This window comes from Clinocottus analis, unplaced genomic scaffold, assembly GCF_023055335.1.
Source record: "Clinocottus analis isolate CAN_PGR_092001 unplaced genomic scaffold, fCliAna1.0.p SCAF_33, whole genome shotgun sequence".
NCBI classification, from domain to species: Eukaryota; Metazoa; Chordata; class Actinopteri; order Perciformes; family Cottidae; genus Clinocottus; species Clinocottus analis.
In genome coordinates this window covers 1,321,225-1,339,810 of record NW_027176076.1, presented here as the reverse complement: position 1 = coordinate 1,339,810, position 18,586 = coordinate 1,321,225, and the positions used below count along the sequence as shown (strand labels likewise).

Genomic DNA, 18,586 nt, shown 5'->3' with positions numbered 1-18,586 from the left:
GGTGGCACTACAACCTCAAGATATGTCAGTTGTGTCATTTGACTTTAAATGGCAAAACTATAGATTAATATGGCTAATCTGATAGGTGCATACACTAATAAATTCAGTGCAGAAATTTGCCATGTTCATCACTGGGTTTTTATAGGATGGAACAGCAGTAAACTGAAGAAACAATGCTGTCACACATTGCAAATGCATTATGCAATGATGGAAAACAACCAGAAACAGTATTCCTGTGACAGTGTGATGCTGACAAAGACTGTACAATCAGATTACTTTTGTCAGACAATATTCTGACAAAACATATTTTGGCACTCCTGTTATCTACAGTAAGCCAAAGTAAGGATTGTTTTAGAAATTTGTCAAATTAAATTGTAGATGTTTTGTCAGTTTCTGTCATAAAAATCGTTAGACACATTTGCATTTACATAAGCCTTAACGTAGTAGACAGCAGTTATAACAATATTATGAGCTCTTATGAGACAGCATATTGTATTTGTGGGAGTATATGAAGCCCTCAGACAGACATCATTCCCCATGACTGGATTGCCTGTCATTTCTATTAGCAGTCATCCTCAAGGAGAGCTGAGGCTGCTAATGCACAACACTCCAGTGTCTCAGGAGACCTGCCTGGCAAAAATCTCAAACGACTGAAAAAACACTTATGGATGCTGCAGGAGCAAACATGCCCGACTAGTGGACAGACCTAATCCAAAAAGTCACCAATACGTGGATAACAGTTTAATTTGTTTTATCTGAGATGTTTGTTAAATCAAATTCCTTTGTCTTCATGCAGAAACACCATTGCAGCAGCGATACAGCGGCACACAGAAACAACCAATGTCAGTGTCACATTTTGTTTGCAGAGGAAATCCTGAGAGGGTTTTGCAGCTGTGACACCTAAAAGGTTCACCAAAACATGCCCAACTTTCCTTTTTTTTCTAAAGGATTTAGACCCATGAAAGGAATAAATCCACTCTAGAAATGTCTTTGCTGCAGATTCACATTGCTGAGCATGGGGCTCTGCTTCACACCACATTGAGTCAATTAAAATTATATCCTAAATATCAGTAAAAGTACAAATAAGTAAAAAAATAAATAAATGGAAAAGCTTTCAAATGTATCTATGTATTTACACCTGCCTTAAATGGATTTTTAATTACTAATTAGCAAACCATATAGTCACCTCACTCGTATGGAAGTATGTCTGTCATGGTTTGTATGTTCCCAACCCAATTTTTTGCAAAACTAGTTTGGAGAGATAGAGAGATAACTCGACATGTTGCTCTGTTGTCATGATGCACACTATCAAATTCACACCAATCCATTATTCAGAAGTCAAAGCATTATATTCTCAGCCCCTGATTAATTTCAATGTTATTTAACTCCGTACCCCTCAACCTTTCATCCAACAGGCCATTGGTATGTGGTAATTTGCATAATCAAATTCAAGTGACTCATCATAATACACTTCATCAGATATACAACTGCAGAAAGTGAACACTGGCAGCAAACATTACCAAAATCTAACATGTCATATTTTTGTGTATAGTATATAGCAAATCCCAATTGTTTAGTAATTTAACAGATTTTAAGATTAATAATAGCCAAGTAACACAACAGCAGGAACTATGTTAAATTATTCCTACTCCAACACACACATGTCCTACTACACACCACATTGTCTCCTATAAAACATGGGAATATGAAACAAAATAATCTTCCATTTCTAAATGAGTGGTAATTACAAAGCCATGTATTAAATTGCTCAAGCATAAATTGCTTGGAATTTTGCCTTCTAATTCAAATTTTCATAAAAACAAAAACAGCAACTCCAAGTGTTGCAGACCTATAAACCACCTGCCTCCAGATCTATCCAGAGCACACTAAAGCTGAGACATTCACATGCTTGGTCTGACGAGGCTGTGCTGCTCATGTAGGAACGTGCTCAGGTTCTACGAGTAAGCGACACTGCTCTTCACTGTTCCTTTGACAGGACTGTTTTGCTATTTGTCAGAAGAATAAACGGCAGAAAGTTATGATGATAGTTAAACCCTTTCACTTTAACCCCATTAATGTTTTACAAATAATGCATTTGTACTCAGACAAAGTGAAAACACAATACAAAGGCATAATGCTTTATTTCAAAGATCATCCATAAACCAATATATTATTAATTGTCATTTGTTTATTCTTTATAAAATTAGGAATTTAGAAACATAACAGCATATACATACAAAAAGTTATTAAGTTAGTTATTGTTTTTGCATAATTTAGTGACAGACCTTCTGATGCTTAATACATTTGCATATGCACAAACATGAATGATGAGGACACCCAAAGGCTAAAATAAATTGCATAAAATGTTTCTGAATTTCTGTTTCTCTGAATTTTTTTTTTTAAATATTCTTAATCCTGATTAACTTTAAAGCTAAATCAATCTTCCCTGTGACTGTTCTACTGTGGTAGAAGATACTGAGAGGATGATCTTGGAGCTAATATCTTAAAATAAACAACTGCAGCCTTAGATGTTACCCAAGCTATCTCTTCCTGTGGTAACCTTTCTACAGTGTACCTGCATAATTAGTTTTCTCCTTGCATATACTTAAATGCCGTGACTTAAAGGTTAACTTCTCACAGCGGTTATATGCCAAGGTCTTCGACTCACTGTTTGAATTGAAGGAGAGTTTGATGGCTTTAATCCTTCAAAGCGGCTGTAATTGGATAGTGATGTTAGTTCACAAATGCATCATGTGAATAGGAATCTAAATTTCATTTTCTTGTGATGATCCAATTGACTAACATCAAATGTGAGGTGAATATGTTGACCTAAACAACAAGTCTAATACAGCTGACACCAATAATAAAATTGGTTCTATAGCTGCATCCAAAATAATGGTAGGCATTTCTGGGGCACAGACGTGACTGATAACCAACTATAAAACAACTAAAAAAGGTGGTTTAAGATGCATTCTCTGACAGTAAATCAAATCTTGGCAAGACTGTGTGCATGGGTAAAACAAAAAAACATCCAAATAGGTTATACATTGAGCCTGTGTTCCGCTCAACTGAAAAGTATTTGATAAAAAAAAAAAGAAAAATACACAATGATTAATAACTGAAAGCACAATGACTTACACTGTACATTGGTTATTTCAAGTACTTGCCATGATAGACCAACTTAGTGCTAACCTGTCTGCTTTGCAATGTGACCCACATCGGACCCTTGATACCTTACCTCGGAATATGCCATAAGTTGGACCTCCATTGACCTGCCCAGTCGGACAATACAGGACAGCACAGGGGTCACTGACGATGTGTCTTACCCTGCTAGTGGTGCTCTTCTGGGTCAGACATCCTAAGCCAAACTCAACAGGGTGCAGGTGGAGGATACACTAGAAGAACGCTCATGGACACTGTTGTTATTATCCAGAATTCCTGACACAAACTGTGTCTTTAAAGTGCTGCAGCATCCAAGGCTGTCAGCCAGTTTGGGGCAGACGGCCAGAGCCAGCCTCTGAAGTACGAGGTAGAATTTCCTGCGGAAGCTTCGGTTCACCCAGAAGTAGAAGATGCAGTTGAGGAAACCATTAGAAGTCGGCAGCCATACCACCACAAACTCAATCCACTCTGGTGCGCTGCTACCGGAGACTGCTGCGGGGTGAAAAACATGGCAATGGAAATTGGGCAAGTATTCACAGCAACCGTTAACACAAGACAGCAGCTTCTGACTGAGAGGAGTTGTGATCATTTTTATAAAAGGGTCACAAATAAAGTAAACACAGTTTAGCTATAGCTGGTTTTTGTTGATGTCTAAAAATTGATACATCTATTTTTCAGAGATACAAATCAGTCCACTAACAGCAATAATACGAATTTACCAACCAGTATGGTGTATTTATAAAAATACAAAATTAACTGGTAGATTTGGTGAAGCAGAGGCAACCACTTTACATTGGAGGCTCACTAGCATTTGGTCAGCAAAACACTTTGAAGTTCAAGTTAAGACTGTCAGCTTCATTTTGCAGGGATTTTCATATCAGCCCTCTTTGGAAAATGTCTTCACTTTCTGTCTCAATTACTCCAAGACAGCACGAGGTCGGGATAAATGAGTAAAAAAAAAAAAAAAAGGCAAAAAAGGCCGGAGTCATAAAGCCGGCCATGGGTCAGTATATTCATGCCCATAATTACTCAAATAACTTTGACAGCTATTTCATCAGCACAGTCACAGCCCAAATCGATAGAGAAATGTGTAGAGGGGAAATAGCCATTAAATACATGTTCGATTGTGAATTCAGCATTTAGTAATGTTCTTAACGCCCTGGTTTATCAGACTCTGAACGTTGTTCCTTAGATTAAAAAGTATTTGACGAAAAACAGCACAAAATAAAAAATGCTACACAATGACACCTCATATCCTATATGAACTTAATGAGCCATCCCGGAGTTATTTTGCAGTAATTGTAAAAGTAATAAGCTGGGTCGACATCAGGAGTTTTTAGTTCAAAACACCTAAACTGCCCTGTATTATTAAAACACATTGCTTCAGAAATGGTGTTGCAAGAGCAGTTTTATGCATTTCAAAACAGTTAATGCCATCTAGTCTAGGTCAACACCAAAGGGATACCAATAAATTTAGTGTTTTCATATGACTTCCTCAGATGTTTCTGGACACCTGTGTTTACATTTTGACTAAATTCACTTATTTAATTAAATGAGTTGAAAGGAGCAAACATGTGGTAAATGTGCAGACTGGAGTCAAACAAGATGTTCCTCACAATGAACTATGCAGGTAAATACAAAACAAAGTGTTTTGATTGCTAGAGAGTCTGTAGTCCTGAGACATTCATTATCTATATTCCACCAATATCCACTAATAAATCGTTAAAAGATATTTTCAATAGGAATGTACAGGAACAGAATTAAGGAAAGAAAAAAAGTGATCTCTATATTGCATGGCAGGCCCTCATTTATTGTTCAAGTTACCTCCCCCCTTCTCCATCCCTGCACCTCCTGATGTATTGCTTACCATTGTAGATCATAGCCGCCATGCAGGGTGTCCAACAAGTGTAGTAGGCTGCCATCACAGGTACAAGCACTCTGGATGCCACATTGTGTCTCCTGCGATGCGCACAGTTGTATTTGCGCAGTTTCAGTCTCTGTCTCTTTGCCGCCCACCACACTCTCAGGTTTGCGTATGTCATGATGATGGAACAGGGGAAAAATATAAAGCATGTCAAGCTTAGGGAGTATACAGCATTGGTGGAGTAGGATGGATTGCAGACCAGGGATGCAGTTGAAAAATGAACCTCGATGATGCCATCTGGAAATGATATTGGCGACAGTAGAAAGGGAGGGAAGCACCAGGCGAAGGCAATCAGGAGCAGGGTCCTTTTTCTTGTCATCAGAGATGAATATTGCAGCGGGTAAAACACTGCAATGTACCTCTCCAGGCTTATCGAGGCCAGTGTATACATGCAGGTGGAGTAGACGGTGGCATTGCAAAAAGCCACGACATGACAAAGAGCATCAGGCCCTTCGGTGTAGTCCTTTAGCAGGCTCACCCAGAGATTCAAGGGCATGACCAGCAGTCCAAACGCAGAGTCTGCAGCAGTGAGAGAGAGGAGAAAGTACCGAGAGTTTCTTGACCAACCAGCCACGGTGGAAGTAATAACCAGGAGAACTGCAATATTTCCCAAAGTTATCATCACGCCAAAAATGATAATAATGCTTACTTTAACGGACCGGTGAGTCAGCTCCTGCAGTCTCTGAGGGTCAACACCTGACAGGTTGGAGTCGGCAGAAGTTGAGAAATTAAGCATTAAATACATTTTTCCTCACAGTGGCATCATGGTCGCGAAAAAAAATCATGAAGCACGTGAGGCAAATACGTCCGCTGGAAGACAGAAAAAGTACGCAAAGGTTTGGGGTTACGTCCGAAAGCAGCGCTGCAGATGCTTGTAGCTCAACAATCACAGGCACACCTGATGCAATTAGGGTTGAGCGGAAACGGTCTACTCCAAACGTCCACTGCAACCGTATCAATATTACTTAAACGTCTATGAGAACAATTGCTTTGTAACTTACTTTCGAAAATTGTATAATGTATATATAATATGTCTCTGTGGCTGTTCATTATGTGTTGATTCCACAATAAGATACTCTGGCTGTTATACATTATATTGACTCAGTACAACATAGTATAATAACTTTTAAAAAGGCAATGGAGGGATATTATATTTCATTAAAAGTGACATGCCATGAGGAAGAAATATGTAGGTGCGAAGTCCATTTATTGAGTTTTTGCAAAGCAGTGCACTTTTGTATTTTTTGCTTATGTCATATTGATCAAGAAGCTTATTAGTAAGTTATATATTTTTTGGTCTCATGTTATCTCCTTAGAAACAAAGATAGGATAGGTTTGGATTATTTCAGGTACATCTTTATACAAATTATATCCAATGTAATCATCATCTTCTTCATCTTCTTCTTCTTCTTCTTCTTCTTCTTCTTCTTCTTCTTCTTCTTCTTCTTCTTCTTCTGTGACTTCTCTCTGGGAGATGGTCACACAGTTTTGTGTCTAAGCTCAAGTTAATCTAATGAGAGTTCAGATGTTCAAATGAACCAAATCAAAAAACATAAACCAATCTGAACCTATCCTTCACGGTATAGTATTGAGTCACACAATCACACTGTTCTTCTGTTTCTGTGACATGCTATTGACGTATGTGATCGGTAGCAGGATTTCTAAAGCCATGCAACGATTTGTGTTTTTCTTTTTTACTTATTAGCACAATGTACATGAGTGCTTAGCTATCCACACTTAATCATGTAGAACCTGACCTGAAAGCTCTCTCTTTGTCTTTATTAGATAAAAAAGGCAAGACAGTTCCTTGCAGGTCCTTCAAACAGGAAAAATGTAAATAATATTTCCGGAGTTAATATTATTTTTCTCTAAAAGGAGTAATATTGCATCTTTATGGAGCGTACTACTGTATCCAGTAGAGTCGGGGCAAATATTTAGGATTAAATCTATTAAAGTTTAATAGTGTGACCACGCCCACCACTGAAGAGAGTTGAATCCAATTCTATAGAGTAAAATTATACTCTAAATGGAATAAAATATAACTCTGAATTGAGTGAAATGGCATTACTGTATATTTTAATTTTATGCTAAATTAACATAATGTAGAGTTATATAAACACTGAATGAATAGTACAAAAATACTCTTAATACTCTTTTATTAATTAATATGTTTTATTTTTTAAAGTGGACAATTTACTCTGACAAATTCACTGTGCAGTAAGGGTTGCCTGTTTTATTGTAATTAATAAAGGTGCAATGTTAGTTTAAAATGTGGCCTCTACAGTAAATACTAATAACTTATATGTCTCTATTCAAACTTACCTTGTAAAACAGAGTTAATTTAATGTTTTTACAATAAGCATTGCTGTAATTTAAATGATTCTGCTGGTTGCAAGTTGTCGAATGGAAGCAAATCAAAATGCCACTGTTGACTGCATCCACCCCATCCATCAAGCTTCAAGTTTGCAGTGCAGCCCAGCTTGGCAGCTTTCATCACCCACAATAACAACAAGTCAGTCAACAATTTATCACTATTAAGATGCCACACAAGATCTACGCTCTGTCACAGCCGAGGTAGCCGGACATCTTACAACCAATCATGGTCCAATTTTCCCGATCACACACCCTAAGTGTCAGGCTTTTCTCCACCTCCTGTACCAATGACAAGTTTAAGTGTTTTTGTCTGCACTGCTGAGTGGTAGCTGCTATCTTCTTTCATTCAAAAAACAAACAAACTACATGATGCAAGGGCAAAGAAAAGGGCAGGAAAGATTGTCGCTGACATTTCCCCTCGGGTTACCATCTGTTTCAGAATTATTCTTCTGTGTGACAGTCTGTCCATTAAACCGCAAACTCTTCCCATGAACAATGTTTTATTTCCGTGCATCCTCCAGTACACTAAAACCACCATTATGATTTATTATTACCCTAGAAGACAAGTCCAGTGGCTCCCATATATATATATATATATATATATATATATATATATATATATATATATATATATATATATATATATGTATATATGTATATATATATATATATATATATATATATATATATGTATGTATATATATATATATATATATATATATATATATATATATATATATATATAATTAAATATATATTAACCTCATATACAAATATATAAGCGGTTAATAAGAGGTTAAACCTTGATATCACAGTAAATACATTCTATGACCATTAAAAATAGCCTTTGTGAAACATAATTTGACTTATACATGAGTAGAATGAACGAAAACAGTGTTACATTACATTATGCAGACAACATTTAGATCAATGACAAAAGGTTTGTATCGTACAATTTGTTTGATAAAACAATACATTCATTTCCATCTCTTTGCAGAGCCCCACAGTGTGTGACAGAATGTAAAGTAGAATAACAGCTGCAACAGTGTGCCATGGCAGGAACTTCTCCTATAACAAGTATATAGCACACACACACACACATTGCCTGTAAATATTTATATACAATATATAGTACATGGACTGAAGACAGACGGCTTAACTGTTCCGCTACCACAGTTGCCCCAGAGGAGAACTGACATACAGTATATGTTTTTCTCACTGTGCTAATGAGCAGAGTTGTTCTTAAGGATTTCTAACGCAAGGAGGTGGTCGACTTTGGCATAACAGATTCACTGACAATTATTACAGTGGTTTGTCAATGAATTTGAAGTCAACGTTTGTTTTTAAAGAGTAGCCTAATGCATAATTCATTCATAAATCCAGCTGGCAATGGTATTTCTGTGTGGCGGAAATCATGAGATGTTTTCATGTCACAGAGAGGGAGTATGTGTGTGTGTGTGTGTGTGTGTGTGTGTGTGTGTGTGTGTGTGTGTGTGTGTGTGTGTGTGTGTGTGTGTGTGTGTGTGTGTGTGTGTGTGTGTGCGCGCGTGTGTGTGTGTGTGTTTTGGGTCTACATCTGTGGGTGTGCACACTCTGGCAGTACTTGCCCAAAGGTGTATGTGTAAATGTAGTTGATCCCATGTGAACATGAGTGAGATAGAGAGAGGATAAATTTGTACATGCTAGCAATTGAATATTCTGTGAGTGGGTTGACTCCTCCATTGGACAGCTACTGTACAGTACTTCCTGATGTGGAATACCATTAAAAAGATATTTTTTCAGAGAATGACCATTGAATTGAACTAATGCATATCTCTGTAGAGATTTTGCAACGTGGTATTGTTATTTTTTTTATCCTAGAAAAGGGTTTGTCTGACATTAGAAAAGTGACCCTCCAGGACAATAATGATTTGATATTGCTGTGCATTCAGCATACCGTAGCCTCAAACTAAATGTATGAATGAATAGAAGTGTGAATGTGAGTGAATAGTCCATGGGTCCAGAAAAGCGAGACCTATTGATTTTATCTTTAATGTTTTGCCAATGGTTGCAACTTGCATATAACCACTCAAATCCTTGATAGCCTGGCTGGTCAGCAGCACACAACTTTATTTTGAAGCTCCCCAGTGACCTGAAATGAATGCAATCTGTCATGAACAGATTTGAAGATATTTTAAGAAGATTTTTGAACTGACATTTTTACTGAAAGTGCATCGTGTGTACTGTTCTCATAGTCTCACGGCCAGTGTACACAATATAATGGAGGTAGAAGAAACATTACAAAACATTTAAATAATTTCAACATTTTAATCATGTTTAACAAATATGACCAAAATGTGATCTTTCCCCCGACAGTTTATATAAACTGCCACTTGCCATTTATTGGTTTAAATAAGAGAAGATAACAAATTAGACACTGTCATTTCACCACTTCAAGATTGTGTACAGCCTTTACAACAAATGAGCAAATGCCTAAAAAAAAAATAAACTGTTGTGTAACTGCAATATTATATGGAGGTTTTTGTGTGAAAAAAATTGCAGCACTATTCTAGGCTAAGACTAATAGATAAGGAGTAACAGTAACAATACATAATAAAGTAGACAGGAATTGAAAATGCTCAATGCACGGCTGAAGTAAAAGTCTTGTTTGCAATTGCCCTCTCTGCAAAGCTGATACATTTTTCTTTTATAAGTTGGCTCCTGGTAATTGTGCAGAGAAATGTTTAATATTTGACGTCATCCATGTGTGCGTCAAAGGTGTGATGCTGAGTAGCATGCAGTGAATGACAATGAGCTGCTGAATGGTTGAAAGGGCTGCAGCTTCCAGTTATGGCAACCAGTTCTCCCCTTCAGCTTTACTCACCTTGAAGTTTATTAACAGCCTAATAATATTACAATAACAAGTTTAAAACAAAATAGTTCCTCATGAGAGAGCCATCACAAAACATTGTTTTTAAATGCCTGTGTTGGATTTTGGTATATTTTTCTGATCCAGTTACTTCTAAGTTTTACAAGGAAAAATAAATACTTCAGCAGTTCTTCAAGGGCAGTCCAGATTATATGTGTACATTGGCAGTCTAATCTTACATTAAACCAACTCTTCTGAGAGGACAATTATAAGCTAAATTCTATTTTCTAATTTCAGCATGGTAAAATGCTCAAAATAAAAACATCAACATGTTGATGTTTTTTAATGTGTATCATGTTCATCACTTTAGTTTTACATGTTAGCATGCTAACAATTGCTAAATAGAAACAAATGCAGCTAAAGCTGATAGAATTGTAATTTGTTTTAGCAGCCCGGTATTATGGAAATTTTAAAAATGGTCACAAAATGCAATTAATGGTTTTCATGTTCCAAGACATAACTAATCCATTTGGTTTATCTACTAAAGTCAGCGAGGTTGTAGGTCTATAAGGAGAGGCCAGAGGGTCCAAGCACTGAATAATCAGTGTTTCTGTTTTCTGCAGAGGCTCAGAGGTTTGACCATCTCCAACAAGATGCTGCAGATTATCTACCAGTCTGTGGTTGCCGGCTATCCTTGATGCTGCCATGTGCTGGATCTAAAGCGCGGGAGCAAGAGATACTAACGAGCTCAACAAGCTAGTTAAAAATGCATTATTATTACAATTTTTACTTACAATTCATAATTATGACAATTTTGCAAATATTTCTGTAATGTGCAGCTTTGTATTCTTGCACAAAAGGGACATACTTTGTGTTTCCTCTCATGTTTGTAATTGTGTTTTTACATTTGTTCATTCTAATTGTTTCCACCATAGGGTTTGTTGATGTACTTCTGCTATGACGTGAACTGTACATTTCTTCCAAGGGATTAATAAAGTATCCACCGTTTACATTATATATCATATTGAATTTATCTGACTTACAATAAGTGCATTCAACTATGAGGACAAACTCGGAACAACAAGAATCAAGAAAGTACAATTTCTTCAAGAAAGCCAAACTATAAAGTGCTATAAGTAAGTGCTATAAGTAAGTGCTATTTAAGTGCTACTAAAGTGTTACTTTATCTGTATGCGACGCACCATGTTTACAACTAACTTCAAAGTAAACATAACTGACCAAGCTACGTCATTTGATGCATTGGGGAAAAATAGTGGGTTGCTGGTTAGCAACTATGGTTACCTCGTTTTACGCCATGTTTGTTCACACACACACACACACACACACACACACACACACACACACACACACACACACACGCACACACACACCCACACACATTCAAATAACTGAGAAAACAGTCACTTCATTGGCTCTTCGATGCTAGGAAAATTAAAAATATTCTGATGTTGAGCGTTATTAATTTTTCTATCCATTTTACATCAAGCATCTTAAAAATGCCATTGTTGAATTCACACTGCACTCATGGAGAGCAAAAGTCTCTTGCTATTCTTCCTTCCCTCCCCCTCAATCTACATCCCCTCCTGTTCTGGGTTCACTGCTTTTTTATCTAAGTAGGAGCAGGTGCTTGCAGAAGAATCCCCCAGGATTTCATCTTTATATGAAGCTTGTTTACCATTCATGTCCTGTTCACTATCAGTGTGGAGCTGCTGCCTTATTGTGGAGTAGAGAAATGGGAAATGGATTTCTGGTATCCAAACATTACAAAACGCAGCATATTCCATCACTGAATACAAGCTGAACAGACAGTGGACCATTATAATGGGGTTGACAGTTACATATGTATTATGGAGTTGTCAGCCCATTATTGAGAGGTAGCTTGTCAGTATTATACAGTTTTTGCCATATCTACCTTGTTGCTTGATAAATGAGACTGGGTGTATTGTGTTTTTTTAGCCATTATTTCTCACTCCACCATTCTTTCAAAACCACTATCTTTCACTTTTAGGTTGCACAAAACCAAAAGATACAGGATGTCTGTGTTTGACCTGTGGGGAGAACAGGCTGTCCTGTGTTTGGTAAGTCATACGACATGGGAGGTATTCCATGCAGACAAACCACTGATAAATACATTATTTAACTGTGTAAAGAGATTGCATATTTGTATTGATTTATTACCTGGCTTTACAGCAGTAAACATTATACCAATCCACAAATCAATCAAAACATGGACAGCAACATAACATATATTGCCCCATCTAGTCTACTGTCAACCATATCTAGCAGCTCTACAATGCACTGATAATGTACAGGCCTTATATAGGTTGATATTCCACAAATGAGTCAATTTATGAATCATTAAGGCAGCAATACTGTGGCAGCCAAGGTGATAATGAATATGGATGTTGGCAGAATCACTTCCATCAAATGGAGGCTTCTGTATGGGCACGCTGGCACAGAGCAAGAAATATGCTTTTTGGCTGCCGTTACATCCAATGTGTCACAGACTTGACAACTCTCTTTCATCCACTCCATTTACTGCCATTTTCACTTGTATTTATCAGAAATAATATGAGATTCAACAAAAAAAAAAGTATTTTGGTTGGCATTTATTGTTCAGCAGATTGAGACAAGAGAAAAACAAGTTACAATGTAGAATTGAAGTAGAGTTTGATCATGGCATAAAGCGAACAATAACACAATTATTCTTTTATAATTCTTCACTAAAATGATGCAGAATAGATTAGACGACAGAACAGGTATTGTCCAATTACCACATTTCATCCACAATGTTCTTATCCGATGAGACATAGAGTATATGATAACAAGTGATAAACTCACTGGTGTGACTTACTGGTACTGTACTCTTAAATGTAAAGGAACAAGTAAAGATAATATCTGAAATGCAATCGGATTGATTTTTAATCAATTTGAAATTTACTTCACAATGGAACGACAAATCAGAAAGGTTTCACTGACAGCAATGCTTTATTTGTGTAGACCACCTTGCTGCCACTTAAACACAGTCACACCTGGAAGCTGCCCAGTAAAACTACAATGGTGGTAATGAGCGATAAGCAAGATGTGTCCTGACAGATTGATGAATAAAGCCGTAGTCTCAATATTTAGACAACCAACTGCCAAAGACTTTATTAAGCACATTTTTGTATCAGAAAACATTTCCATATTTATGAACAGGACATACAGCTATGACGGGTTAAGGCTCAGTGGGTTACGAGTTTTCTTTTCCAAGTAAAGTCATTACAGTACAATTTTTTTTTTCCACACAGTTGTATGTAAAAAAACACATTCATCATGTTTTATTTGTAATGCCTGGTGAGAATATTCATGAACATTTCCTCATACTCTTCAACTTCAAATGAGTAATTTTTAATTGTGGTTTCAAAACTGTCACAATAAACTGTTAAAAAATGGATTTTTCTCATGCTGAATACAAAGAGTTAAAAGCTTTCTCGAACAGAGGGTCGCCTTGAAAATTCACTATGTGTTCTCTCGAAATCATATTTCACTATTCAATGTAATTCTCCACACAAATAAGGCAGGAGAAATTATAATCTGCAGAACTCGTCTACTTGTGTTTACTAATTTAAACTCAACTCAGAAAAACTATGAAACTGTCTCACAACAGATCTAAAAATGCAACACAATTGTAATGTTTTTGATAGAGTTATCAAATCATGGCTACAAGAGAAACAACATTGTTCTCACACCTAACACCCCTGTAAACACACTTGTACTTTGTGTATGTATCAGGCCTGGCACCAGACACTGACGTGTTTTAACAGCCATCTCACACCCATAGTGCATAGCCCAAGCAACAGGCACTTTGGTAGGCGGCACCATTTATTTTTCACAAAATACAGCTGAGAGCAGGGCTGTACTGGGACAAAAATTCGGCCCTGGACTTCTTGGTCCAGACTGGCCCACCACAATCCACGCGCAGATACTGTGCCAACTCGGTTGCAATAACACTACTATACTGAATAATATCAATAATGTAATCAATGGGTGGGCTTGGGGTCTCTGGTGAGAGAGATGATGTACTGGGCACAAACCTGGACGTGAAAAGTAGAGAAATAGTATTAGGAATTACGGAATATGTTTGAACACCCCTAATATGTATGCAAATGTTTAATTATTATTCAGTGTTTCATTAGTTTTAACTGTATAATGTGAAATGGGTCATTGTCTCCTTGTCTCTTATTTGCTGTAATTTAATCTGAAAACTTCCAATAATAAGTGTTAAAGAAAATAAAAGCAAGGACAATAAACCATAAACATTGACAGAAAAAATAGGTAAAGAATATTTGAACAAATTGGACAGTGGGCTTGAAGAAAGTGTATTGATACTTAAAACACTTAAACTCTGGTGACCTGATTTGTAATTATAAAAATGGAGAAAAAGCAGATCTGCATGCTCAAACCACACCACCATAAAATAGTGGTTAATTGATTTCCAATACTTTAGAATTAGACTTACACCACACGCTATCTATTATGTCAAGTAAAGTTCATAGACAACGTTTCTGAACATTTAGTGAATGAGTGTTTATCCACAACATGTTAGCTAGCACACACACCTGCTATCACCACCACCACCAGCCTCCTCCTCCCCCTCCTGTACCACCGAGCCTCACTTTCACTGTCCGAGACACCTCCCCCCAAGAGGGACCCGCCGCGCCTGGCGCAGCCAAAGCCCCGGAGCCGGAGGCTAAGCCACCGCCGCCGGCCCCCGCAGCAGCAAACATGTTTATTATATTTCTGCTCTTAGCAGCGTCAGTTGCGACTTCTGGGCCTATCAAAGGGCCACTGGGCCGCTGTATTCACACCGAACGCAGCGCGAATATTCGTGTCGCGTCTACCGTGTCAGTTTACTCGCTTGACAATGCGTCTTCACAAAAATAATCAGCCACTGCTGTGCCGGCCCATTACTGACCGGCCCGCCGGGAAAACTCCCGGTACTCCCTCTGGCCAATCCGCCCCTGGCTGAGAGAGCAGCGGTTGCTAGTTACCTGATAGGGTAACAACTTTAGTAATGGTTGCACATTCATAAAATTACACCGCCGAACTGCATGCGGAATAAAGCTCGCCCATTAATCATGAGATTGCGATGGAGTTTGACAGGACCACCCAGCAAGCAGTTTGGCGGTGTAATTTTATAAATGTGAAACCATGACTGAAGTTTTTACCCTGACACTTAAATAGTTCCCTCCACCGCTGCACTTTGAGCTATGGCGTCAAATAAATATTGCTGCCTGCAGAAGAATGACACCAGCTCCTACAGTATCGGTATACCGCACATCCCTACATGTGATAAGTGACTGACAGGCTTCGCCGTCCAGAGCGGGCCTGGCAACAGAACATTGGCCCAGATGCCAATTTGCGCTAGTATAAGGCAGAACTAGTGGTTATTTATTCCATAGTCAATAGAGGAAACGATCACTCTTTTCATGGAGTGAAATAGTGCTGCACTTATCTCATTGTTGGATTTGATTGGTTTCTGTCAGAGAGTACAGCAACCGACTCACTGCTTTGGCCATAAAGGCAAATGTTTCTACATCAGTTGTCTAGCTGACAGTGCTGTTGTTAGATTGAAGGAAGTGATTCCTTCTGTATTTGACTCATTACCGTCTCGATATAACAGAGGATTCCTGAGCAAACTTCAGTCTGTCCCAGATTGATCATCTTATCAATACCGGCTCACTGAAAATGACACTGGACTCGATAGCCCTTCTAACAAAGAGGACCATCAAACAAAGGAGACTCGCTCCATGGTCTAACCCTCAGACCCACATATTGAAGCAATCATCATGAAAGCTTGACGGCATGGTGTCCCAACGGTCTGGAGGACTCCCGGTTGGTTTGGTGGGATAGTCTAAGAACATATATGAAGGCCCTCCGTAATGCCAGTGGAGCCTATTACTCATCACTAAGAGAAAAAAAGAACAACCCCGGGTTTCTCTTTAGCACTGTGGCCAGGCTGATGGAGAATCACAGTTCTGTGGAGCCGTGTATTCCTACAGACTTCAATAGTAATAACTTCATGAACTTCTTCAATGACAAGATTCTGGCTATTAGAGGCAGGATCAGTGATCTCCTGCCCTCGGCCAATGCTGGTCTATTCTCAGGTGGAGTGAGCTTGGAGGTGATGTGGGCCTTGATGTGTGTTTGGATGTCTTTTCTCCCATCAACCTTGACCAATTGAGTTATATATATATATATATATATATATATATATATATATATATATATATATATATATATATATATATATATATATTCTGCTTGCATTCCTCTTCATGTGTTTTATGTTCCATAATGTTGTAAAGGTATTTAAAGTCTGTGAGTCTGTAAGGGTGGAGATTGGGATTGGGCCATAGCCTCCTGTCAGGTCTGTCTTCCCTCTGGCTGCTTCCCAGCTCTGAGAAGATAAACTCTAGTTTATCCCCCCCAGCGCCCTTCCTCCCTCTCACACTCCCCCATCGCTATATAAATTAAATGAATAACATTTGTAAATGTTACAACCACACGACTCAAAGTGGAAATAACATAGTAGGGAGACCACACAGAGTTAAGGTTTAAATTCAAAACATAATTTATTAAATGATTAAATGAACTATTTACAAAAATCCGTAACTGAGAAGCAAGAAAAGGTAAAGCGAAAATGTAGTGCAGATCAGCATAGTGAATGTGTAGTGCAGATCAGCATAGTGAATGTGTAGTGCAGATCAGCATAGTGTATGTGTAGTGCAGATCAGCATAGTGTATGTGTAGTGCAGATCAGCATAGTGAATGTGTAGTGTAGATCAGCATAGTGTATGTGTAGTGCAGATCAGCATAGTGTATGTGTAGTGCAGATCAGCATAGTGTATGTGTAGTGCAGATCAGCATAGTGAATGTGTAGTGTAGATCAGCATAGTGTATGTGTAGTGCAGATCAGCATAGTGTATGTGTAGTGCAAAAATGGCAGCAGGGGAGCTGGGGATAACAGGTGCTGCAGCCAGCCCTGGTAGCTGCAGGGCCAAAGCAAGCAGAGAAGAGAGTGAGCTCAACGTCAAGAACAGACGACACCAGACCGCTCCTCCTGCAGACCGGAGGGAGGGAACATTTAAACCACCTCTAATATCAACAAGAACAAAGTCTAAAACAGCAAGCTATGGTGTCACATTTAGCAAACACAGGAAGTCTTTATAAGCCTAAATTAATCATAAAATATATTATTTGCTTGCACTTGCTTTTTGGATTTCCCCCTACAGAGTTGAAGGGCCCATATTGCATGGAGTGCTCAGCCCCTCTAAAGTCCTATACATAAACTGAGGGGATAAACACTCACTTGAAAGGTATCATGATGGTTTCTTCCTTGTGACATCTTCAAACTAAGTGAACGTTTAGGCTGTTCTTTAGTTTTTCAGTAGGACTTTTGGGTCCCTGTTAATGACATGAATGACTTAAGCCTAGCATATACGGCGCATCGTGTCATATCATCATATCAATACAAAGTTATTAACAGCGACTTTACGCAGAGGCTCTGGCTTAGGGGCCCCCTGAGCTCATGGGCCCGGTAGGTCCATTCGTTAATCCATCCGTGGCTGCAGCACCTGCACTGGGAAGTACAATCCCTCGATCACCTCCCCCAACCTGAGCTTGGGGATCCGCCCCCTGTGCTCGCCTTTCCCCCTGAATTTCCACACTATACAAAATAAATTGAATTGAATTGTAAATTAGCGTTCCGCCACAAACACTTAACACAGTACATCTAGTTAGTGTGCATACATGGATGTTACAAATATAATGCCACTGTGACGTCCATATCAAATAAAGTCCAGATTGACTCTAATTCAAGCTGCACTCATAGTCTCTGTCCCCTCAATATCTTATTATGTTATTTTTTACAATACGAGTGGACTCATTCATGAAAAATAAAACTGACAAATGTAATTAGACTCTTTGGTCATGTATTTTGCAGTGACACACATGCCCTCTTCACTACAACAGTCCAGTACAATGCCTGCATCAGCACCAAACCGTCTGTCACGCCTCACGCTTCACTGTACCCGTTATTCATAAATTCCCTCACTTGGGGCCGTGCCTCACTCAAAAAAACGGAGGGCCCAATACACTGTTTTCCGGGAAACAACTACAGTCTCAGACTTGGAGGTTGTGACTTTCATCCCAACTGCTTCACAGTTGGCTGCAAACTGCCGTGTTTGCTGAAGGTCACGGTCTAATGAAGCCAG

General features: G+C 38.4%; 1 protein-coding gene across 1 annotated transcript; it reads right to left on the bottom strand.

The window, feature by feature from the left end:
- Window positions 1–3,358: 3,358 nt before the first annotated feature.
- zgc:162592 (uncharacterized protein LOC561993 homolog) lies at window positions 3,359–5,831 on the bottom strand. Its single transcript, XM_068595960.1, has 2 exons — window positions 5,030–5,831; window positions 3,359–3,654 (listed from the first exon to the last, which is right to left on the bottom strand). Exons 1-2 carry the CDS (start codon window positions 5,829–5,831, stop codon window positions 3,359–3,361), a joined length of 1,098 nt encoding a protein of 365 aa, XP_068452061.1.
- Between the last annotated feature and the right edge of the window lie 12,755 nt (window positions 5,832–18,586).

What these genes read in the sequence shown, in the direction of transcription:
- zgc:162592 (XM_068595960.1), bottom strand. Translation starts at nt 5,831, where the DNA reads ATGTATTTAATGCTTAATTTCTCAACTTCTGCCGACTCCAACCTGTCA. An exon ending in GGCGGCTATGATCTACAATG is followed by an intron (nt 3,655 to 5,029) that starts GTAAGCAATACA and finishes TTCACCCCGCAG; the next exon opens with CAGTCTCCGGTAGCAGCGCA.